The 26,864-nt window shown below is 38.9% G+C and overlaps 1 protein-coding gene across 1 annotated transcript in view; it reads left to right on the top strand.

Moving 5' to 3' along the window:
* Nucleotides 1–3,218: 3,218 nt before the first annotated feature.
* The window catches only part of SLC24A3 (solute carrier family 24 member 3), a 140,217-nt gene continuing 116,571 nt past the window's right edge, over nucleotides 3,219–26,864 (top strand). The window contains exon 1 of the mRNA XM_053458817.1: nucleotides 3,219–3,846. Coding sequence (XP_053314792.1) covers nucleotides 3,633–3,846 — 214 coding nt within the window. The 5' untranslated portion in view covers nucleotides 3,219–3,632. The remainder of the gene's footprint in view (nucleotides 3,847–26,864) is intronic.

The following is a 26,864-nucleotide window of genomic DNA, read 5'->3' as shown; positions in this document are numbered from 1 at the left end:
GGCATATAGCGGTTTATAAGGCATATCTGGGGGCAGAGTGGCAAATAGTGGGTTAAAGGCATATCTGGGAGGCAGAGTGGCATATAGGGGACTATAAGGTATTTCTGGGGTGCAGAGTGGCATCTAAGGGTATATAAGGCATATCTGGGGGGCAGATGTGCATAACTGGAGGCAGGTTGACAAATAAAAGGAAATAAAAATATATTTTTTATTTAATATGAAAAATTTGTTTGCATGTGAAAACCCAAGACATCTACTTAGGACCCCATTTATTTTTAACTACATACATTTCCTACATAATATGTTGTATTATGCTTTTTGAATATCTTAATATCATAATTATAATTGGCCTTTTCATACTCTCTGTCAACTATTCCAGAGCAATTTTTTTGAACAGTCCCAGAAGAAGAAATCTGCAAATTACTTCAATGACTTCACCTTCCTATTTTAAATCAAAAGACTATTCCAAGCTTATGTGTAAGTATTAATGTATAGCTTTTTTTGATTAGGTGGAAACTTGCCGAAGCAAAGGTATTTAAAGTTTTATAAAAAAATAAAAATTTTAAAGAAAATGAGAAAATAAAAAGAGTACCATCTCAGGTTGCCAAAGTGGGACACTTTTTTTTTTAGTTGGTGTGGTTAGAGGTCTGGCTAGGGGACAGAACTTTATCAAAACTTTTATGTGATTTTAAGACCTGTTATAGAACGCTGTGCTACATCCATATACAAAAAAAAACATTCTGAGCTCTTAAAAAAGGGGGACATCAAGGGAGAAAACTGGGACAGAGGAATCTTGGTCCCACGTAGACGGGAACCCAACTAAACAGGGACCCTTGGAAGATATATCACCTAATTCTTATTCATAGTAACTGGAAATACACATAAGCTCAATGTTTTATTTCATTTTCTACTGTTTGTAATGTATACATGACATATGGCACAGCATATTTTTTTGATCTATCTATCAATGTAATCGTTCTTTAATGGTATAGGCTAAAAAGTCACCTTATATATCAATGGGGAAAGGTACAGTGTTTTTACTTCCTTTTTACTTAGGACCTGCTGTATTAATTTTCCCCACTAACCTAGTTATTAGGGTTCAGGCAGCTTTAATAAGAATGTGAAGAAGAAATTTAGTACATGAAATTGATGAATACTGCCCATGCCACAGACTGCCACCAATCTCAGCTTCTACGAGGTCCATTAAATATCTCCAGAAAAATTGCACAGATTGACAAACAAAAGGCTGAAGATTACATAGTTTTCATAGACTAACTTAATTATCCTAAAAGCTGCGAGGGTAACTGGCTGCTTTACTAATAATGTAAACAAGTAGACAATTTGATTGCAGAAAGTATAAGCATGTCTGCCACAGATGGAAGTTTTCTTGCCAAAGGTTCAGTTTGCCTTCTGTGATGGCTTCTGTTTTTTGTTTTATAGAAAAACAGAAATATAATTAATTAAATTAATAGAATATTAACTACAAGCAGCAGTAGATAAAATAAATTTGTAAATGTAATGCATAATATAATATTTGGCTTGGGATCGGTAGCAAGAAGCATTGAATACAAAAAGTTTGAGCTTTTGATTTTGAGTCACATTTAAATATATTTGCTCTAAGTAATTAATTTATATAAAGACAAGGCATGGCAGGAGCTGCAATACATAGCATGTCTGTTCATTTTTAAATGTATGTAAAGGTGCAGTCGTGAACATTTTTAGGTGAGGTAAATAGTCCTCACTTAAACAACAATGAGTAAGTTCAGTAAAAATTTATTTTTGTTCAAACAATGCCCAACAGAATCTGGCAAATATTGATGGCCTCTGGGCAACCCCTAGTTTTTACTATTTCCCCGCCCCGGGGTTTCCAAGGCACTGTGCAACATACCACATGAAAAATCTAAACCTGTTGGTAAATAGAGAGCATTGTTATAGTCCCTAGCACAAGGATCTTTCTTTTTGTAAATATTTTATTATATCTTTTCATGTGACAACACTGAAGAAATAACTCTGCTACAATGTAAAGTAGTGAATGTACAGCCTGTGAATTTGCTGTCCCCTTAAAAATAACTCAACACACAGCCATTAACCTTGGCAACAAAAGTGAGTACACCCCTAAGTGGAAATGTCCAAATTGGGCCCAACGTGTCAATATTTTGTGTGGCCACCATTATTTTCCAGCACTGCCTTAACCCTCTTGGGCATGGAGTTCACCAGAGCTTCACAGGTTGCCACTGGAGTCCTCTTCCGCTCCTCCATGACGACATCACGGAGCTGGGGGATGTTAGAGACCTTACGCTCCCCCACCTTCTGTTTGAGGATGCCCCACAGATGCTCAATAGGGTGAGATACTGTATATATACAGGCATAACCCATTTAGGTACTGAATTTTCATTATGTGACATGTTATACCTGCGTTCCTATTGATTGGGGTGCATTATATGTCTCAAAACACTGAGTACATTTTTTATTACCTCTGTCAATAAGTGCAGATGTTTTATGTTGTACATATTGTTGTTTGCATTTATTTATAGATTGATATATACATCCTGTTAAATTATGAACTCATACCTATTTTGACAGAGAAAGCTTGGTGGTCCCCAAGACATGGGAGACCCCTGCATCAGAAGGTCTGTAGGGACCTATGTTATGTCTCTGCACGTATTAAATATTAAAGACATCAGCATTATTTATAGACAAATGACTATCCAGATACTTTAGTGAACCAGTCTCTGAAGCAATTTGTCTATACCAACATATTAATTACTAAATAAAAACACTGAATGCTCTCAAGGCATGACCTTGCTAAAGAATTTTTAGTAATTTTTCACAGGCTACGAAAAAGGCTTTTTTTCCAGACAATTTTACATAAGTATGTGTATATACTGTATATGTATGAAAAAGTTGAATTAACTCTATAGGGACACCTGAGTGTTTACAAACCTCCTGGGACTCCACTATGGAAACATTATTTTTCTGCTATATCATTGCTATACATTCAGCCACTCTTTATACTGCATGCCAGACATGGAGCAGGGGCTATATATCTTAGCCTGATCTGATACAGATTGTACACCCAGACAGCCTCAGAAGAACAGCAAGAGGAAAAAAAAAAAAAGAAATAATAAAATAAACCTGAGAGAGGGGGTGGGGAAAAAGAAAGAGGGCGGAGGGAGTGAAGTCTGAGGAATGAGAAGCCATTCGCTGCTGATTGTAAAGTTTCACCAGTAAACCCCACACTGTGTGACTTGTCTCCTTTTTATGAGTGCTGTGTACGTATGTGTGTGTGTATGTGTGTGTATTGTAAGCAGCTCTCCCAGGGGATCTTTGATCAGACAGCTGCACTGTGAATTAATCCAGTAATACAGGATCAACCAGCACACACAGAGTGTCCTCTCCCCTGGCTGCATCATGCTTCTCATAGAGATTCTAAACTCTGCCCTGTGATCTGCCTGGGACCCATGTAACATGGATTAACACACAACACAGGTAGCCAGAGACGAGAGCAACATCCAGAGGCGAACAGATCACCCCAAGAAGAAACTGGAGTTCGAGAAGTGAGATCGACCTGGGGATCTGAGTTGATTTTCAACTATCCTTAAAAGCTATTGTGATCTATTGCGAAGAGTGCGATGGTGGCTGCTATGGATGTGACCATAAGCAGCGGGATCGAGTATGGACCGAATCAGGGAAAGCAGATCTCTTCCCGGAGAGGACTGTCGGATAAAAGGCATCAGAGGAGCAGGACTCGCAGGAAAAGGAAGGATCTGCTGCTGGGACAGATGTGTTTAATGAGCTGCCTCATGCTGTTCGGTTCTTCTTTTTCTCACTGGGCTAAAAGATCGGGTAAGTTCTCATTCTAGATCCATTCTGCTGATCCAGAAGCTCAGGTGCCCCCTCTGTTTCCTTGTATTCATGGGAAGGCATGTGTTGCCTCCTTCCCTGACTTTGAAGGGTCACTGATGCTGTTGGTGATCTTGCATGAGGATCTACAGGGACCAGCAGAAAGATGGATGTGGCTAGGAAGGGGTTACAAGATATTTTTTTATACTATTGCTTTTTTTAGCTGGTGGTTCTCTAAAACTAGTGAAATGCACGTAGTAAGGGATTTTACACCATGTGAGTGCCCAGTAGTTCCTTGTTGCAAGAACAATGAATTGTATATATATATAAATCTGGTTAACATATGGCAGGTCATGTGGAGGTATTGCATGTGAGAAATGTAATTAGTCACAGACTACAAACGTAGAAAATGAATAGTGTAATATATTTGTTGGTCATGTTCCTTACAACACTAAAGTTAGTTATTTCAAAAACACTGCTGTGCTTTAAGAAAACAAGTTCCTTGGAAGAATATCAAGTTGCTACATGGAATGCCATTCATTATTGGATCAATCCTTTCATCCTTGGAATAGTAATAATAATAAGATAATACAAATGATGATAATAATCATAATTAATACAACAGTACTAATAATACATAATAATAAATATTCTATTCTTCATATATTATCTTATTAATAATAAATTATAATTTATATATATATAAATTTTATATATATTTTTTTATTATTAGTACACTGTTGCTACTAACTGGATTTGTATTTATAGGCAATGAATAGGTTAAGTGTGTGTGTGGGGGGGGGTTATGGTTAGTGGAATGACTGTCATTCTCTGTTCCTGATTACCTTGCAACATTCATTTTGCTCATACACATTCACACAATACTATGTGCTTAGCTTTCAAACACCCATTACTCCCTCATGTATTTTAGAACCGGAATCCAGTGTGTGTTTCATTCATTTCCCTGCCCATACATTTATTACAAGCTCCATCTACAAAATGTGCTTTGCCATAACATGCCTTTTTGCGAAACACTCCTATTGCGAATAAAACAAACTAATAATACACCAGTATTATGGCCAACTCCAGATTCCAGATCTTATCCTTAACTCATGATTTGTGTATTTGATGAGCGCCCTGTCATTGAAGGTGGAGGACTTCTAATCTAGTTCTCTGAGATGGGTTTATTGTTTTAAACACACACAATCGGCACTGCAAAGTTAAAAATGTTTTAGAAAGATGTGAAATCTGTTGAGTTCTTTAGAGTCTTGTGATTGACACGGTGACCTGGACAGAGCCTTGTGAACAGGTGAGCAGTGACACATTAGACACTCCATTTGCCAGAAACAGCTGGGCTTCTGGCAAGTGGAGACTTGGGTAGTCCTCACAGCCAGCAAAAATGTTTATGGTTTCTGTAAAAATATTTTTTTTTAATCTTGCGGTGGAGGTTTATAGGGGTAAAGGAAAGAGAAAGCAAGAGGACTAGCCTATGGGAAAATTAGATTTGTTTTAGATGTTTCATAGACATAACACGTTCTAAAAAATATTGCTCTGGAAAAATACCACCGTAAATAGATGTTGCAAAATGAGAAAGTCAAACTTTAAGAAAATACTCATTTGCTATATTTCCCAGAAATGCGGCAGAAGGGGATCACATAAATCTCATGGATGGCAAAGATTTTAGTAGTCTGGTCGGTAATAGGTGGCCAGGGCTTTGGGTAATCAGAACAAGCGCTTAGAACGAGGATCTGCATCCTGTGGTCTTCCAGCTGTTGTGGACTATAACATTTGGATGATAAACAGCTAGCAACAGCTGTACCATCAGAGGGTGCCTGTCACTGCCTTAGAAGTGTTGTGTGCTCAGGCTTAACAAATTGAAGTAAAACACTGGCAGGACTGGATAACCACAATGATCCAGCTAAGGGTGGTCTACCACTCCAATCAGCCTCGTCCAGAATATCTCGAATGACATAGCTTCCAGTTAAAGAAATGCACCACCGACTATACAGGATCAGTAACACTCAGTCTGCTTTGCTTAGATCTGTTTGAGTCTTTAATTGTCTGGCTAGGGTGATGGGAATTGTAGTCTAGGAACAAGAAGGCCAATTTTTCAGGTCTACAGTAACCCACACTTCATATTAGAAATCAGTGCCTATTACCAATTATCTAAGGTGAATACTACGTATGCTTTGCTGTGACTCTCTGTATTTATTTCAACAAAACAAATAAAGAATAAAAATAGTAACATATTAATTATACATTTACATACTATTACATATGTACAAGAGAACATCCACAGATGGTTTTCTAAATGTCAACATATTACAAAACACATTCATGTCTGTAAAGTTTTTTTTTAAAACTCCTTTCTTGTGTTGTTGGAATCACGATAGGGTGCATAGAATTGTGCTTTCCATGGAATATATATCTCTTCAATGCATTTCCCATGCAGTTCTGGTGATCAATAGCATATGGGTTACAAAGTCCTTGCGAAAAAGAACATGACACGCATGTGACTGTTGAATTCAGATCTGTAGAATCTGCATAAAGAAATGGACCACCAGTGTAGTTTGCCAGATACTACCTGTGTAAGATGGTGAGTGCCCACATACTCTTCTAAAGCGGTGTTTCTCAAACCTTTTTTTTCAACCTGTCCTACCAGTCCGAGGGATCCTTCCCCGTTTCTTTGGCTTTATTCTTCATACACAGTGCTGGGATATGACATCTTATCTTAGCATTCTGCCTTAGCTCGGACATGCTACAATGGTCTACATACTGTAGACCATTGAGAGTTGTGGTGAACCACCAAAGCTTATCATTCCATAGTCCCTAGTTGAGCTGCCCCTTGATTTGTTGGCCCAATGGACAATAGACTGGGTGTTTAGCACCCTTATAGTCTAGTATGCTCTGTGTCACCTTATTCCACAACCGTGGATAATGAGTGATAATGTCCATAGCAAACATTACAACAGATTCCATAAACTTACATAGTTGCATTACAGTCTGTTTTATGGCCTGAAATGCAGAAGAGAGCTTTAATAATTTGTCTCATCATCATTTGAAGACATATCATACTGAAGTAAACGCAAATCATAAAGTATACTGAGTGGAGCATAGCAGCGCATGCCAAAAAGAAAAAAAACTAAATTAAAGAACAGCTTGAGAGAAACAAATCTTGTGGTCTGTAATGAAAATAAGAAAAGTATGGAGTGTATTTGTTTCATTCTTTTCTCAAAGGAGCCTGCATCATAATGTTTAGCAGATGTTAATTAATTTCAGTGCCCATCAGAACTGACAGCATCCACTGAGCGGTTTAGTTACAATGTTAATAATATATATTTTACAGAAATCTTAAAAACATCAGCATCTCATAACAGGGCTAGGCGAGCTTAAGCTCAGCTGTTGATGAACTACAACTCCCATGATCCTTCACTGGTCACCACGAGAGATGGTTGCCGCCAGCAGTAAATTATCGCAAGAAATCTAATTTTCTTTTCTATATGCTTGTTGATTGTCTGTAACCACATTGGTAAATGATGATATGTCTGTATGTACTTTGTACGGTGGACAAAGTAATGATAACCTGTATGAAAACTTGTCTGGTAGCAATATTTAGTAAATAACAAAAAAAGTCCTTGATTACAGCTATTATATTTAGCATTTCAGGGCTTGACAAACCTCCTTCCTGGTGCCTAGGGTTTCGCTGCCCGGTGGTGGGCACTTAGGAGGGTCACGCTTTACACACTCCAGTATATTAATGAAGTAAACTTTCGCAGATCTGTCAATGTATTCTTTCCTCTGGTGGATTAATCACATAAAAACAACCCGGAATCATTTAAGAAGCTTTTTTTTCAGTTTTAATGGAAACAACCTATCTGTGCCAGCTTTTGTGTCACACGAGAATTAAGTGTTCACTGCAAAAAATGTGAATGAGACAGAATTTTACATGATTAAAGAAGTATGTCTCAGGAGCTACAAATACATTAAATAAACGGAGCAAAATATACAGAACGCCATCTTTACAAGAAGATTATGTTTTATGTATGTGACATTCATATTCGGAAAGGTTACTTCCTTCAACTTGTGGAGCGGCAGTGATCAGGAGACACAGTCTAGAGTGTAGTTGTCTTCTCCTCAATATTAGTGCTGGGAAGCCTTGTAACGGGCAACTTTAATTATATTATTGACTGGGCAGTGGTGAAAGTGACCCTTCCAGGTTCCTGTCCTAATTTGGTTCAGAATGTAGTCTTAAGAACTGCTTTTCCCCATTGCTGAACGCATTTTATTTTTAAACATGCTCTTTCGAAACATAACATCACCAGACATTCAAAACATGACATCCATCCGAAAGTTACACCAACTTGTACGTAAAGCAAAAATATTGTGTGAATCAAGGGCATGTATTACACACTGGTGTCACATCCCAGGGTACTCTGTATACGTGGGGGAGGGGGGTAGCGGTCATTGTTTTGGTTATATTAGAAAACTCCATATGTTTTTCGGCACATGCAATGGCATCATGGTCGTCTTATGTGAACTTGAACATTATGAAGAGAGCATGGGCCTTAATTTTTGCTTTCTTCTTATCACAGATGTCACGATGGAACATATGGAACCTTATCAAGCCCTTGCGCTTTGTACAACTGTATGATTATTGGTGTTTGGAAAATTAATAAAAAAAAAGAGAATTGAAATATAGAAATATATATATATATATTACAATGCAGTTCCCCAACCTCTTTAGGCAAGAGTTAGAGGCTCTTGCTGTTGCTGCCTGTGTGAACGCACGGAGACCTGGGATTTCCCTTTTTGACCAATAGGAAGCAACAGAGCCATCGGGAATTACCAGAGCAGCTACTCCAGATAGAAAGCTGAACGTCACACTTCATGCTCTAGGGAGAAGCAGCCAAAGAGCATCGAGATAAAGAAGTAAATCTGCAGCAATGGTGCTTCCTAGACATTATATACAGCTCTTTGATCATAAAATAAATTACTTAATAATGTTCACTGTACCAAATAAACAAAGAAACAGGACCAGTTAAACTGGATGGGTAATATGGGTTATATATATAATATATATATATATATATATATATATATATATATATATATATATATATAGCAAAGGGAAAGACTCTAAAGCTGACAATGGGGTGTATTAATACCTAAGAGCCAAACAAGGCTACACAATGAGTGCCTTGTTGTATCTCCAGTAGAAGGGTTTGTGAACCAAGCTATGGTTAATTACACCATAAAAGGTGCTTCCTGCAAAATTTATGAATGAGACAACATTTGACATGATTAAAAAAATATTTTTTAAAGCGTTTGGGCATTCCGCAGAACTGGGTGTTCTGAGTGCTGCATTATACGTGTAATATCATTATACAATTACTGTAAAAGTATATTATAGTATACTAGTATATATACTAGTAGACAAAACAACAGGTGCATGCATTTATGCAATCTACAGTAGCTGAGGCTTTCGGTGGTCCCTTTAACACCTCCCTTCTTGTAATAATCTTGGTGAAATGGAGTTGTTCTTTTTATAGTGTTTTGTTTGGTGCGTCTGTTGTTTAGTTTTGAACCACGCTGTAAGAGTGGAGCATGATGCGTTCTTAAAATTTCATGTGAAGCTATTAAGAATAATGACCATCTTGAAGAGTTACTAGATCCTCATTGTATTACTGCTAAACTGACTGTTCTTTTTTTGACTCGCATTCCCTTAAGAAATTAAATATAGTTCGAGGCAGCTATGCACTTAGAGGAAGTGATTACACCATATGTAATGCATTTCATTGATCTCAGTGAATGTTGGGGGAAAACAAAACCTGAGTTTAGAAGTAACTGTGACAATGCAATAAAGCATCCCTTCAAACAGGCTCCTCTGTTTATGCCTAGGAATGTAGTTCAGGAGTCTGGTTCTCCAGTAGGACGTAAATGAAATTCCTTGTGTGGTGTTGCTGTCTCTGTGATATGTAAAATAACAACAAAGTACCCAATGATAAATCTGATCCAAGGTTTTTTGTTTTTCAAGTTATTTTTTTCTTGGAAAACTAAATATTGGCTTTCCAAAGAAATGGCACAGGGTAGCCATCTGGGTATCTTCCAAAAAAAAGCTGGTCTAACGCCATTCAACCCAGAATGCAGTTACAAAACATGTTGACCACTACTTGAACTGCCTAAAACATACTTGGCGAATGGAGAAATGTGCACCATCCAGTTCTGTCCTAAACACACTTATAGAAAAAGGGACTTCATAGAAGAGACTGATAAATGGAGTACAGAAAGTATCCAGTCAGGGTGTAAACGCAGCCTAAAGACCTTGCTACTCTAGATACCCTGGTGACAATGTGTGGAATTGCAAGTACAGCACACAAAGTTGATGTCCAAAATGTTTAAAGAGGAATGCCCAGTGGGGCATTTGCACCCCTTGCCAGCCCTCCTTGGCATCCTCAACATTTCTATTACTTGTTGGTTTCATGCTAGGGTTGACATTTCATCAGAAAATAAGTACTGTTTGTCTTTTTGCTGCACTTTTATTCGTGACTTCAAGCTATGGCAGGGACACTGTTCTGTCGGTAGATAAATGGAACAGTGTCCCACAAAAAGTTGTAGAGACTAATATAATGAGGGAATTGAAACATGCATGGGATAGGCATAAAGCTATCTAAATTGAAGACAACACCAATAACTGATTAAGGTCTGAGTCTTTACATAGGCTGCACAGTTCCTATTTGTCTTCAAATTCTATGTAAATGCCAAATGGTGAAACCGTCTTAACCCTCATGGCAAGCTTTACCAAATAACCCTCCACTAGAACTGTGAGTATCAACAGTATCTCTAAGGTGGTGGCAAGCAGGGCCGGCCGAAGACTTAACGCGGCCTGGGGCGAAGCTTAAAACGCCGCCCCCCCGCCGACGCCGGGGGGGGGCATTTTAAACTTCGCCGACGCCATAATCTACGATCCCCCCCCCCGGTACTTACCTTTAAACAGTCCTGCGGCGAGTCTCCCTGCTCTGCCAAGGTGCCGGCTTGTAATGCTGAGCGCCGGAAATTGACGTCACTTCCGGCGCTCTGCATTACAAGCCGGCACCGGGACCGAACAGGGAGACTCGCCGCAGAGGAGAGAGAGAGAGAGGGGCGCCGAGCGGGTAAGCGAAAACCACTCGGTGCCCCTCTCTCTCTCCTCCGCTTCAAAAAAAAAAAAAAAAAAAAGCGCTTGGGGCGGCAAAGTGCCGCCCCTTCTAAAGTGCCGCCTGGGGCAATTGCCCCAGTCTGCCCCATTATAGGGCCGGCCCTGGTGGCAAGGCAGTCAAGAAAGGCGACGGAGGAAGATTCAAGGGTCTAGGGCAGCAGGCGGTGGTGACACGGTATTGAAAGGACAAATTAAGACATCACACAAGACAGCATCATAACACTTTGAATACAAAATATAGACACTCAAAATATCTGTGATCTGAAAACAAAGGCATCTTCTATCTAGGATATAATGGATTAATTCTACCACTGCAGCGTGTATTTCATTTGCGCTCTCTGATTTTGATTTTCATCCAGAGCGAATTTTCAAAAATATGATTTGTGCTGACACACAGACTATTGCCGAGGATGTATGAATGTTTCCTCTTAAGATTTTTTTTCTGTTGTTTGCAAATTGAATCAGCGTGGAAATAACATAATATCTCTGTTCTAATGAACAATTTACTACAGTACAAAGCCAAAGGTCTTCGAAACAAAAAAAATGACACGGTATATCATACGAGGGATTATTTTTTATTTGCTTCTAGTGAAGCAATTTAATCAGTCAATGATAGAACGTTCCTTCAGCGCTACTATTTACAATGTATTGGCCTTTTTTAACATTGTATGACAGATGGAATGACAAATGATTCACTAAGATGGATTGGATGAGGTATTGCCAATTGACTCGACAATTGAATGTTTGTAGACATCCATATCAAGCATTTTTTTACAATACTGGCAAGCTTTGCCATCTTTGATTCCCGTTCTTATGTGAAAGCTTTATTAGCTTTTGTTAGCTTTATTAGCTTTTGTTAAAGGTGCTGTTCCACCTTCTCTGCCGAATTTAACACATTTGTAAATAAATGCAGTCACAGAAATGTCACTCCCAGTATCTTGAATGTCTAAAGCTTCTACAAAAATAATTCCCCGATTGTGTAAAAAGTTGCATTATTAATATTTATTGGGGGAACACTTTCATGTGACACAGATGCACGCATTGATAGGCTGTTGCTATAGAAACTGGAAAAAATTCTTTCATGTTTTGGATGTGATTAAATCTTCAAAGAAGATAAAACATGATCTCAAATGTATTTGCTTAACACACTTGAGTACGATTAATGTTTTAAGTGAAACAGCACCTTTACTAATGGCAAAGCAATAAATAAATAAATGCAGACAATAATTTTGAAGTATAGTAAATACTGACTATTATTATTTATTAATAATTGAATATTCGACAATATGGGTGCAGTGGGTAAAACATGGCGTAGCAAGTGGTGCACCACATGACTTACAGAAATAAAGGGTGAGGAGAACTGCTTAAATGAATTTACAATCTAGAATGGGGGGATTAATTGGTCATTGGTTATGAAGAATGAGCTTGACCCTGATAAATACATTAGTGAAGAAAAAAGAGCCTGAATAACTCATATAGCCAACAAAGGCACCCCATGCGGACATGATGTATTTGTGTTTTGTTCTTAATAGCCAAATTCATTTAGCAGTCATTAATGTTGATTACAATTAGTCCACATGTTGAGCAACTCTTCTATTTAAACCTTTTAAAGTGCATTTGATTCATCGGTTGTATATTAATATAGTTCCTAAGTTCTAATCTTGAATTCAAATCTAACAGGAAACAATGGGGCAGCACAGCATGTGTTATTTATAATACCCGCCACATATTCAAGGTCACCATGGTTACCTTATTGTCTTTTACCATATTGGCTTCCATGTATACAAACATATCTTGTGCTTATGGAAACAGAACAGTATTGTATTTATTATTATTATTTATTGTTTTACATAGCGCCATCAAATTCTGTAGCGCTGTACAAAGGGTAGACAGGACTTAACAAGTAGTATGTAACATAACAATTTGACTTACAGAAACAGCAGATAAGACGGGCCCTGCTCAAACGAGCTTACAATCTATAACTGAATCTGGTTAATGGAACACTCCAGCCAATCACATGCACTTTAATCATAGCTGAGAATGAGAGCACTTCCCTGCCACAGATTGGCTCAACGTACTACCAAGGAGTAGGAGGAGAGCTGCAGCTCTGTAGTTGCAGCTTCTCCATAAGATTAAGGCTCTTCTTATTTAGTTCACTTTTAGTGTGCATTATTGTTTTTTGAGGGTGTCAAGGACATTAAACTTTCACTTTAAGGTAGGACTTTAGCAATGCTTAAAAAAAACACATTATTCTGATATCTTAAAAGCTTTAATCAGCAACAGAGCATCAGTCAATTAAAACGTTATACCATTACTTTTAAATGAATGTATATATATATATATATATATATATATATATATATATATATATATATCATTATGGCAGTTTATCGTTTTCTTAACATGTCCATCAGTGTCACCTGTTAATTCTTATGTCAAAGAAAGTGTGTTTTGGTGTCATATTTGTCAAATCAGTGTCTTCCTTGTGTGATGATTCATCAAGCTCTGCAGTGTTGACTCAGCTGTTAAACCCACATCTTAAAAAACTAAAAGGTACTAAAGGGTTTGTTACAGAATACTGTAGGAAAACAATGAGGGCACATGTGAAAATAGTGCGTTTTTTTCAACGACACACTGCATTTCCAGATAGAAACGAAAGCTGATGTTATGTGATTGCGTCATCATTATGTTTTACATGTAAAGTAGAGGAACAGGCATTTTAGTTATAAAGCAGAGGAACAGATCTCCGCTGGTTCTGAGAACAATTCTCTTGTTGGGTCCAAAGACTTTTAGCTGCATTTGTTAGTTACAGACATATCACAATTTGTTTAATAACCCAGGCATTTAGGTGCTGTAAGATAAATTCGATTCTTTCTCGGTTTTCTTTTTTACCTTGATTGGCAGGCTGAAATTCCCAGAGATTATGAACTAATCTCATTTGTTTATTAGTAGAGCAAATAAGAAGTACAAATCCAGTAATCCTAAAGAATGTCCCTACTCCATCAGCGATGTAGGAATACAAAGTTTGTGCAATGGAATTGGTCCAGTATATGGGTCCATATCATATGTATTTTGCCCTCCTTTAGTAAGATAACCAGATCTTAACAAAGATTATATAGGTACATCTACATGAGTTACCCTATGGGTATCGTACTGTGGTCTATTAGGATGAGGTGTATTATTATTAAAGTTGTATTTAAAACTTGAATTAATTAATGTAAATAGTTTTTTTTTAAAAGCCTGCTTAGCAAATAACCGGTTTTGAAATATTAAGCATATCATATAACAAGTTATTTTGTGTGTATACACCCTTCTTCAGACAGTAAATAGAAAGAGATTCAAGTGCACCCGGTTCTATACTAAAAGGCTTAGGGGATTAATCATTGACCTTTAGTTTGAGTACTAAACTTCAAATTAAACTCTGAAGAGACTGGTGGCTTAGCGGATAAAAACACTTGACTTGCACGTATTGCAGCTGGTCTTCGTTTTATCTGGTGTTTCGGTATATAAGGAATTTGTGGTTCCAAAAATATCAGATCTGCTAAGACCTTTTAAATCAGAACAAATTATGCGACAATAACTAACATAGAACATTACGATCAAAGTTTATATCAAAATGTTTTAATAGCCCTACTTGAAAACAAAATTACCATGAATGTAAATTTTATTTTGGAGAGGGCATGGGAGATTGCTATGTATATCAGAGTATATGATGAACCGAGTAAGTGATGAACCCATTGGGAGAATGTCTCTAAAAGCTCTTGTCAAACCCAACACATGATGTAAATTATATAGTTACCTTGTCCCCAATCTTTCAGAGCATCCACAGTTGGCATCAGGAAATCAGAGTTGCCACAATCCTAGAACACAGAAGCCAACCAATTTGTTTATGCATGCACATCGCATTAGGGCCTTGGCATAGCTCTATACAAGTCGTACAAAGAGACAGAACACACTTTCATTAAAATAAACCACTAAACATATAATTTCCTCTTGAATGGACAACATGCTAGCATATTACATATGTAGGCACCCAGCCCAAAACGAATGGATCTCTTTAATATATTATTCCCCGTTATCTTTCCCTAATGTATTCAATGCAGTTGGCCTTCCGTAATCATACTTGGAAAGTTACCAGATATGTCAGTATTAAGCAAATAAAAACTGTAAACGCTATATGGAGCCTATACATGTTTTAAGTGTCCATGACAGTAACAATAAAGAAATGTAGGATGTAGTTGTCTAGGATGAGATAATAGTAATAGGTAACATAAAATCACTTGACACACCTGAGATAGGCAGCTGCAAATGGCAAATGTGCCATGGACGGTAATCCCAAACAGCAACCAGGGTCTTCAAAGGTAGTGTAAGGCAGCAGCATTAGACACTAACCCACTTTTCAGACACCAGAATAACTTTTTATACATAAACCCCCGTCATTCAGATTCTAATACCCTTGGTATAAATTACACTTACTGCTTACAATGTGCTAGTGATCCAAGGGACCATTACTATTAATTAATACACTAAAAAGACTTTATAAATGCTCTTGCATTATGGATGCTGTTATGATAATATGCACATATGTACCGTTGTATGCTATTTCAAACAAATATAGAGGTTGTATGTTCGCATGTTAACAGTATCTCAGCTATTAGTTTACTTTATTTAGGTACTTACTGGTTTTATGGAATGTCAGCTAAGTTTAACTGGTCCATAGGGGATGGTAACACAGAGACCAGCAATTTAAGCATTCACTCAGCAGGGTTTAATAGAATCACACGTAGAACATGTGCTGTTTCGAACCCACTGCTCAGGTTAAAATGGCATGGGTGTGTTAAAACAATAATAACATGTTCCTACCCTGCAAACATCTGAATAGTTTCAAATATTTGGGCTGTCTCTTTTGTTCTTAATATAGTATCAGTCTCTGTAGGCCTTTACTTATTAGACAAGCAGAATGCTTCTTTTTTACGAGACTGCATGTGCCAAAAATCCATGGTTGTTGGGTTATAGCCAAACTCGCAAACTGCTTTGGCCTACTTACCAAGATATTCTCTATTTCGCAAACATCACAATCGTCTTAATCCGGATTTTTTTGTTGCTGACTGAGTGACCACCAAAGTCATGCATCAATGTATTTGATTGATATGGTAATAATTATAAGAATTGATCAAGTTTGTTCTTTAGTCCACATATCATACAATTCATGGGTCTGTTGTATGTAGGGCTGCAACTAACGATTATTTTAATAATCGATTAATCGGCCGATTATTTTTTCGATTAATCGATTAATCGGATAAAAAAAACAATATGCAAATTTTTCGTTTATTTAAAAGAATTTTGCATTGTGCCCCCACCCCTTTGCACTGTGCCCCCACCCTCACTCTGCCCTGCATCCCCACCCCCACTCTGCCCTGCACCCAGTCTCACAGCCTGCCCTGCACCCAGTCTCACAGCCTGCCCTGCATCCCCACTCTGCCCTGCACCCAGTCTCACACCCTGCCCTGCACCCAGTCTCACACCCTGCCCTGCACCCAGTCTCACAGCCTGCCCTGCACCCAGTCTCACAGCCTGCCCTGCACCCAGTCTCACAGCCTGCCCTGCATCCCCACTCTGCTCTGCACCCAGTCTCACACCCTGCCCTGCCCCCCCACCCCCACTCTACTCTGCACCCAGTCTCACACCCTGCCCTGCATCCCAACCCCCACTCTGCTCTGCACCCAGTCTGCCACCCTGCCCTCCCACCCCCACTCTGACCTGCATCCAGTCTCCTGGCCCCACTCTGCCCTGCACTCACATCCTGCCCTGCATCCCCTGCCCCCCCACCCCCTGTGCCGCGGACCCCCCACCCCCTGTGCCGCGGACCCCCCACCCCCTGTGCCGCGGACCCCCCACTGTGCAGCGCACCCCCCCCCCCACTGTGCAGCGCACCCCCCCCCCACTGTGCAGCGCACCCCCCCCCCCACTGTGCAGCGCACCCCCCCCCCCCACTGTGCAGCGCACCCCCCCACTCACTCTGCCGCGCACCCACACACACACTCTGCCGCGCGCACACACGCACGCACACACACACGCACGCACACACACACACACACACACACACACACACACACACACTCTGCCGCGCACCCAGTCTCGCACATAAACATTCGCACAGACAATAGACATAAAGAGTACTTACCTCCGCTACGAACTTGTTCCACTTCCAACTTGATAGTAGACGCGCGTCACATCCGTCGTCACGTAGCTTGAAGAAGGCGGAGACTGCAGAGCGTGGAGCAGAAGCGGGGAACGCTGGCGGAGGTAAGTAAAAGGAGCCTAGTGCTCCAACGACGAATCGATCACTCGATTAATCGATAACGGAAATCGTTATCGATGATTTCCGTTATCGATTATTATCGATTTTATCGATTCGTTGTTTCAGCTCTAGTTGTATGCCTGTTTTGCGTTGCCGGTGTGGAGAGGCTGTCTACCTGTCACCAACGCTTTCTTAAATCATCCACAACAAATTCTAACCTATCTGCGTACTGCAATAACAAAATGATTTAAACACCCTCAAATTTTATCATTCCATTAAGTGTATTATCGCAGGATTAAGTGAAGGAGGATCCAGGTTCTTGACGGGGATGAGGCAAGTCCTCCAGTTTCTGTGGACAACGACTCTTACGCTGTTTCTTGGCTAGTACAGCAAAGCAGTTGGATAAGAAGAACTTGATAACACCCTAAACTTTTCAGGGTGTGGTGTACGTGTTAGTTCATCTTGTTCTCCTTTAAACAATTGAAAGAAGAACATGTCAAGAATACAAAAGAAGGTCTTCCAGCTGTTTTTTCAATGTGCTTCATTTGTGAGCAAGACAAATAGTGATCGCTAATAGTTCATCTAGTCTATGCTTCTCTAGACTGTAAGCTCGTCTGAGCAGGGCCCTCCTCACCTGTTGTCTCTGTAAGTCAATTTGTTATGTTACATACTACTTGTGTCCTAGCTGTGCACTCATTGTACAGCGCTACGGAATTTGATGGCGCTATATAAAACAAATAATAATAATAATGTTTTTTTTAGCTTTTTGTGAAAAAACTTAAAACCTATGTGGTCCATGGTTATTTCCCATGCATCTTCCTATTCTATACATGTTTAAATGAGCTTGTCGTGTTTGGAGAATAGATACTGATCTATAGTATACTGATAATGGTATAATACTATCTACTACAGTCATACTAATAAAACGTTCTTTCGTACAAGTCATGTCCTGCCCTTCTGTATTGCAATGTTTCTCATCTAGTGGAATATTAAGCATTGATAAGGGTGTTTGACTTACCTTGCCTAATGCTCAGATGACATCTTGTTGTGGGAACTTGTCAACATATAGTGAACAATCTATATTATTATTTGCAATTATGGTTATTTGTGGTTGACATTTTAGTATGAAAAGTGCAAGGTACTAGTATAATCATTCCAGTTACCCCATTTAATCTGTATTTTTCCATAACTCTCTATTTGTGGTACAGAGGCGTATCTAGTGATAATAGCGCCTATGGCAAGCACTGAAATTGCGCCCCTGTCCAAATATCTAATGTTGCTTCCACACATTAATTCACACTCTTTACTACCCCCTCTCCCTCCCTTGTCACTTTCTAACCCCTTTCCCTCCCCTTTCCCTACTACCCTCTTCCTCTCCCCCTGTAGTTCTCTCACCTTGAGGTCCAGCGACGGGAGTCTTCTGTCTTCCTGCACTGCTGCGGTGCCCGCTGCTTCACTGCTGAGCGCCATAATATGACGTCATATTTCGGCGCTCAGCAGTGAAGCAGCGGGCACCAGCGAGCGGCTTTTAAACGCTCTTTTTTTTTTTTTTTTGTTTGATGCGGGGGAGAACGAGGGGCGCCGAGCCGTTGCTCCTCTCTCCTCCGCATCAAAAGAAAAAAAGACAGTGTTTAAAAGCCTCTCGCTGGTGCCCGCTGCTTCACTGCTGAGCGCCGAAATATAACGTCATATTACGGCGCTCAGCATGAAATGCCGGCACCGGGACGGTGTTAGAGGGCTCGTGGAGGAGAATGAGGGATGCCGAGCCGTTGCTAGGCGCCCCTCTCTCTCCTCCGCATCAAAGCCGCTCACTGGCGCCCCCTTTCAAATGGCGCCTATGGCACGAGCCATAGCTGCCATACCCTAGATACGCCTCTGTTGTCGTATTTCTTTTAGCTGCCTATGCTAAGATGTTAAAGCAAGAGCTTGATTTTGTGGTAGATACTGTACCGGCCAGTGCGTTAATCATAGTTTTCTCCTTGGCTTCTTCTCCAGTGGTTGCAGGATTAACAAGCGTAACAACAAGTGTTAATCTATGCAACATTCCTGATTTTGAATATCTCAAATATTTTCAAAGGCATTGAGTGCTCAAAACACGATAAAGTACTCTGTTACACCAATTTTATTGACGAAGGCGGGAAATAGGCTAGAATGTGAGGAAAGGGAATAATGTATAAGAAAGGAATTATGCAGAACATTTGTGTAAAATAGCACCATAAGTATCCTCTCTGACAAAAGTCAGATTCTAATATAAAATAAACCCACTGTATATGCACAGTATAACGCATGTTTTATTATAATGTTAAAACACACGATAAATAAATACATACAAAGGCCCTTCTTTACCTTATGGAGATCCCTGGTGTGGGCAGCAGCAGAGCATCATAAAAAAAACATTAAATGAGGAAAAATATACAAAATTTGAACTAAACGACCTGTGTCTTTAAGTGTCTCAAAATGAGGTTTAAGAAAATGTTTAAATGTTGATATGAAATGAGGTAATTGGTAATGATTACATAATCAAACGAGCTCAAAACATTCTGAATGTATTTTTGGACATTGGTTGTCTTTCCGGCCAACACAAATGTTCACAGTCGTATAAAAATCAATCGGTTGGCCGGTTTTCTCAGTACAGATAAAGCCCCATAGTCATGAAAAATGGGTTAAATAAATAAAACCTATGTGAAAAAAATATAATTGTTATTGATTTTAAAACAGATGGAGATCTGCGCACACATACTTTTTAATTCCCAGAGCTGGACGTACTCCAGATTTCTGTTTTCTCTGGTGGGCCCCTTTAAAGGTATTACGGCTTGAAAACTATAAGTGCAAAAAATATAAATGTTTTTATATATATATATATATATATATATATATATATATATAATTCATAATATAATTAAACATCACTGTTGCATTTCTCAGTTTATTGTTTTAATGCCTGCCAACTGTCGTGGGTGTCAAGAGGGATCTTCCGCTTCAAATCTTTGTCACAGGTTTTAACCCCTTAAGGACAATGCATTTTGAGCCCGTACATGTAAGGGCTTTGTCATTAAGGGGTTAAAAGGACTTAGATAACTAATATATTTAAAAGAGTTTGAGACGAGTGTTTAGAGCTTGAACAATTGCCCCTGCCTTACCCTAGCAGAATTGCTAGCAAAGCGATTTTAAACATTTTAAGTAAATGCATCATGAAAGTAATTACGTAATTTACAATGTTAAAATTAGGTTATCGAGTTGTGTCATATAATTAAGATTATATAAGAATATTAACCTTCCTGTTGGCCCTAATGTATTTTAGTCTTGTGAAAATAGACAATACCATTATATTAATATTCTAAAATTAGCAATATGAAAACTGAAATTCACACTGGCTAGTTAGACCATGCTATATAAACTCTTCTTTGATGTGTAAGAGGAAATTCGGCCGCACGTCTCGCATACGGTTGTTGTTACTACTAATGTTTAGAAATGAAAATGGTCCCATTAGACATCAATGCAGATGGAATATGAAGCATAATGCATTGCATTTACACTATTCTCTTTGATGCTGTGAACAATGGCACCTCAACCGGGTATTTCACTGATCACTAAATTATACATCTTATCTTAATGCGTAGTATTGGAGCCCATATGACTATTAGCTGAACTAATTTCAGCAAATCATACACTTTATAGTGTTCATTGTGTCCTGTCTACTCTGCTTTTACCAGAAGGTCTAGAAACACATGAAGCGGTGCGTTTCAGGGAAGGACTGGCAACAACGTGGCGGTACTGGCACTTTAAGGCCGGCAGCCAACTGATGGCGTAAGTGACGGCTACATATGCAGGGCCGTACGTGTAATTGCTTTGGAGATACTTGGGAAGGTGCATTTAAAAGATTGCATGTCATGAAGTCATTTATCTTCTCTGTACTAAGACTGCCCAAAACAATCAAGAACAATCAGCAACCTAATAATAAGGAAGAGATAAGATAATGTTCAGGAATAATCATTAATCAGTAAGTAGATCTGAGAACAAGGCATTGAGAAGGGTGCTTATATAAGTCCAAAATTAACAATTGCACTCCAAATGCCAAATTTCTGCCCGGTGCCAAATAACTGCAGCAGTAAATAATATAAAGTCCAAAAATAGTTACCGGCACTCCAGGGACTTTGCAAATGACCACACAAACAACTTCGGTTTTTAAGTCAACGTTTCAGTCTTGTTTATTACAGACTTTCATCAGGATGTCCTGATGAAAGTCTGTAATAAACAAGACTGAAACGTTGACTTAAAAACCGAAGTTGTTTGTGTGGTCATTTGCAAAGTCCCTGGAGTGCCGGTAACTATTTTTGGACTTTATATATATATATATATATATGTTATGATCTAGACTTTAAGATAACGAGTATGGCCCACTTTACCTAATGCATCAGGTTGTCTTAGTTTTTCAGTTCTAGTTTTTTCATACCCTTTGTATATACTGTATGTATTGTAAGAAGCGCTGTGTAAATTGTTGGCGCTCTATAAATAAAACATATAATAATAATTGTAATCTAAAATCACAAACATCTGTTCGAGATTACGAGATTTAGGTTTATTGCATAGTGGATCAAAACCTTGAAAGAAATAATAATCTAATCAACTATAATTTTGGTTTCACTTTTCATTTTGAAGAACAAGCCAAATGTGGTGTAACAAGAGTCATTGGTTATTTTCCATCAGAATTCTACAATTTGCCAAGAACATAACACTCGTTAATAAATGTTGCAAAATATGACACAGTACAGACAAGCATCATCTTGCATCACACAGGATAGTCCATGTCTGTAGAATGCCAGAACACACGGCTGGGAGGCTTTTCATTACCATCATAGGTTATGTTAAACTAGTGAGAAGGAATGATTGTAAGCGGCTCTGTGACTCTACTGCAAGACCTTCTTCTGCTTTGTCTTTTATTATACATTACTCGTCAGTACGTTACTCACCTAGTAAATTCTTCAGCTTGGGCAGACACTGGAAAAGTAGAAGTTTCTTCCTGTGATTCATATCCAGAATTTCTTTTGTTTATTGTTGGCATAAAGCAACGCATTAGTATTCATTGGTTTAATGCTGTAACATTTCCAAATAATTATGCCAGAATAACACATCGTACCCTTTAGTAGATCAATTCTGTAGAGCATTGACATAGAATTTGATGGCAAATAAGAACCAATTTACACATCAAGAGTCCCCTTTGTTCCTCACAGTAAAAATCTCAAAACTTCTTATCCTATATTAATTATAGCCATATGCTATGGACGTTTACATTTCCTCGCTGTATTAAGTCTTCCACTTCTGCTCGTAGGCTGTTCCCTTTTTCTACCACAGTCAATTCATTGGAGGCCCAGACTTGTCAGGGGTTGCAGGAATGTGTGTAGGGGGTCATTTAGTACACTAAATTTGTTGACATAATAATAATAATAATATAATGTTTCATTAGTGTTATGTTATGAGCAGAAATGTTTCTTTCGCTATCGGTAACGTAAGCAATGTTTGCTTTACTGATAGCTTTGTAAGTGATTTGTTTCACTTGAAAATGCTGCTCATTTAGTTTATTGTCAGGTGTTCTCTACCTCTGCATGGTCCAAAGCATGAAGGTGCTGCCCCACTTGGTCTTCTTGATGTATCACTTTTGTGATTAAATGCATTAGAAAATAGCATTCTCAGATCCATCAAAGAAATAATTTTGTAAATTTTACCTCATCTTTGCGGGGAACACTTAATTTCCACGTGACACAAGAAGACCCACTGAGGTTTAGCATCTGAAATAATACCAGCTAATGCAAATACTTTTCTACCCAAGTAGATACGCTCTTCATGTTGTGTTCCTAGTGGCTACAGCTAGGGTATTTTTTGATGCTGTCACACCACCTCTAAGTCTCTATGGGACCCATATGCTTCTAGTCCTGATGCCCCTCTTTTCTAGGAGCTGAGATTGTTTGCTGGGTATGGGTATATCTACAGTCCTGAAAGACAGAATAATGCATTACAGAAACAACAAAAATGCCTTACTCAAATACCACATTTACTTGATTATAAGAGGACGGTTTGTTGCTTTTGTTGCTCTCACACTCTAACTCACTCACTCTTTCTAACATTCTCTCACTCTCTTACACTTTCATTAACTCTTTTCCACACTCTCATTCATTCTCTCTTGTCAACGTCCCCATACTTCCTCCGCTGACCTCTTCCGTGTCCCTGTCTTCTTTTTCACTGCTCCACTTCTGTTTTCTCTCCTTGTTCTGCTGTCTTCTTTCTTTGGCCACTCCTCCTTAATATCAGCTCAGTTATTCAGGTGCCACCACAAAAGGCCATATTCTCCGCACACATCCTCTGTCCCGGTTGGAGGAATAAGGAGAGGCTGTCTCTGTGATGCACTCTGTGGCTGTACCCTTTTGCTGTACCCTTTTGAAGTACTCCAAGAGACCAAAAAATTGCAGACGGATTTGCGAAGAAAGGTCCCCTGCGACCCCTTGTTCCTGTCTCCTCGTACCGGTTCAGGTCAGAAGGACCCTTCCTTAACTGTTTTGAACTGGCACGGGGAGACAAGAGCGTAAATCCAGCCAGCGATGAAGCTGCTGGAGCGGTGAGAGTTAAACGGGGCGGCTGGGATGTATGTATATATGTAAACATGTTTGTAGATATATATATATATATATATATATATATATGTATGTGTGATGTGTAATGATGTGTGTGTGAGCATGGATGCGTAATTTTGTGTGTGTGTGTAAGTGAGCATGGATATGTAATTGTGTGTGTGTGTGTGAGGACTGATGTGTAGGTGTTTGTATGTGAGCATGGATGAGTGAAATGGAGTGTATGTTACAATGAATGTGTACGTGTGTTAGTGAGTATGAGTAAGTGTGTGTAATTTGTGTAAGTATGCTTACATATCTGTGCAGAGTGTATATTGGAAGGGGCAGAAAGGTGCTAAGATGACACAGACAAGTTGTGAAGTTGGGGGGCCCCGGAGCAATTTTCGCACCAGGGCCCTGTGGTTTCTAGTTATGCCCCTGAGTGAATATGTGCCCTCTTGATGTGGATTTTGTATTCTGACAAAAGAATGCATAGTTTAGGCTAGAACATTGACCATGCTGTGTTTAAACTATTTTTTTTAATACTGTTTAAACATTTGTCAGAGTTGAAGTGTTTGAGCATACCCTTCAGTCTTTTACTGTTTCAGGCTACCCTGTGTGCTGTAATAATTGATGCTGGCGGTGTCAGCAATGCTATAGCATTGTGGGAGAGACAATGGGCCCAATGTAATGACTTGTCTAATGCTTAACTCTTTTTAATGGAGGTTAATAATGAATAGTTTGTGATTCAATGACCTGTCTTAAATCAGATTCTCTGGGGTACAATGTAGACAACAACCACCAAAATGCTGCAGTGAAAGCTAATGGAAACATCTGCACCTGTCATTGAAAAGTGACAAGGAGTCACTTTGTAGGGGGTAACTTTTCAGCTGTACGTTGTGCTAAAATTAACAAAAGGAAATATGCACAATAAATAAAATTGCGAAACGTGATTTACTTTATTATTAAGCATAAACCAACTCAGATTATCCAAGGATGCGATACAATAGAAGATCCCTTTGTCTTATAAAGTCATACAAGGTCGTTTGGTACCATATTAAACGAAAACAACTGTGGATATTAATCTAAAGTTCTTTTATGTGTCAGAATGAGTTATCAGCGTCATAATAATTTGAATAATAACACAATGCTGAGTGATTGTATCAATAAGAACTAGGCAGGTACATTTAAGGTAACATCCATGGGTAATATTTTTAAAGGATTATAAAGCTTCTCTTATGCTCCCCCGGATCTCTGTGTGACATTTCTGTAAAAAAGTAAACCTTAGCCTTGTCTTCATATCTGCATTTTTTGAAACTAGTCCTGGTACAGAAAAAGTGAAAGGTAAATACATTATAATCATTAGTATTGAATTTAGAGAACACTGTTAAATAGCCAACTGTCTACTGAAACATTTGCAATTCAGCATTTAATCGTGCTCCACTGGTTAGCCAATAAAGGAGGAAACATTGTGAAACAATAGACATCTGTCCAAATGTATTGAAGGCATTCCTAATACAAACAAGGCTTCATTTGACAATAGAGGGCAACTCAAAAAACCTAGAATGGCTGTAAGTCACACTGGGCCCGGAAGTGTATAGTTATACAGTGCCTGGGAACCTTCTAAATGAGCACACCTTTCCGGTACAGACAAAGCTTGTGAAATTCATTGAAGATTCTTGGGCACAAATTACATTCTCTACCGCAAGGCCTTTTGTTACATTGAATCATTAGGAAAAAAAACAGATTGATCCATACATTCTGCAAGCAAGACTGCAATATGTGTTAGAACATAGAAAACAACGTAAAGCTTTTGAGGATGTCTCTTCTTCTGTAGAAGAGACCCCTGAAAGCGTATGTGACTATACCTTTTTCTGTGTTTCCCTGATAAAAGGTAGCAACTCAGATTAAGTACAACATTTTCTCATGGGCTAATGTAACAATATCACTTTGATTGTTTATTATCACATTAAAATGATCTACCTAATCCCCTCTTCAAAGGCAAAACATCTATAAACAGCCTTGTAGAAGGTACTTCAAAGAGCTTAGTTTGTGTGAAACATGTTAATAAGGGCAACTAAATGTGTTTTTTTCCCACTATGGGGAGCTAATTTGCATGTTTCATCATGTGCACCCCCCTTCAATAATTTTGACTGATTAAATACCAGGCTGTCTCAAACAGTAATTTAATACATAATTTATTGTGAATAATTGTGCTTTATTATTGTCTAGATTCAGGTCTAAAGCCTTTTGGTTTAAATTACAACCCCCCACTGCATTTGGTTGCTTGTGAATGTTCTACAGGATATTAATCTTGTTGACCTTGTACAAATCGTGTTAGCACTTTGATTTGATGATTTGAATTATTACCTGTAAAGCTATGAGAACTTTGTAAAAAAAAAACACTACTATGGTTATTTTACTGGAGTGTGCATTTGTATTTGGTATCAGCGGGGAGATGGCAGTTGGATCCCTGCTGGAAGCCTCTTCTAGGTCTTATACTTGTAATTCCACATGTAACAAGCGTTTTAGGCATCATTTTCACCATTGATGTATCCTTTCTGTGAAATATTTGTGTTGGGCAGGACCAGATTGAGCGCATTGAGCTTTGGTGCCCCTGTCATTGTTTTGAGATACTATATAATCATATGCACCAACATTTCCTTCCTGGATCCCGGGACTAAAGGGATGGGGTCACACACTCTGTATGACCCTGAGCTCACTTACAAGAATTTAGGCTGGGTACGCAGTGTAATGCTGAAACAGACCCGAATTTGATGGGACAGGACCCAAAAAACGTGACTGTCCCAAAAAATGTACTGTTGGCTGGCATGTATTATTGGTCTTCTGCCTTTTGTTTTCTCCATGGACTGTATCATGGTCTCCCCTGTTTGCTCCTTAGAAAACTTGTTCTCTGGAAGAG

The sequence above is a fragment of the Spea bombifrons genome, chromosome 3 (assembly GCF_027358695.1).
Source record: "Spea bombifrons isolate aSpeBom1 chromosome 3, aSpeBom1.2.pri, whole genome shotgun sequence".
NCBI classification, from domain to species: Eukaryota; Metazoa; Chordata; class Amphibia; order Anura; family Pelobatidae; genus Spea; species Spea bombifrons.
This window is presented reverse-complemented; position numbering and strand designations above follow the sequence as displayed.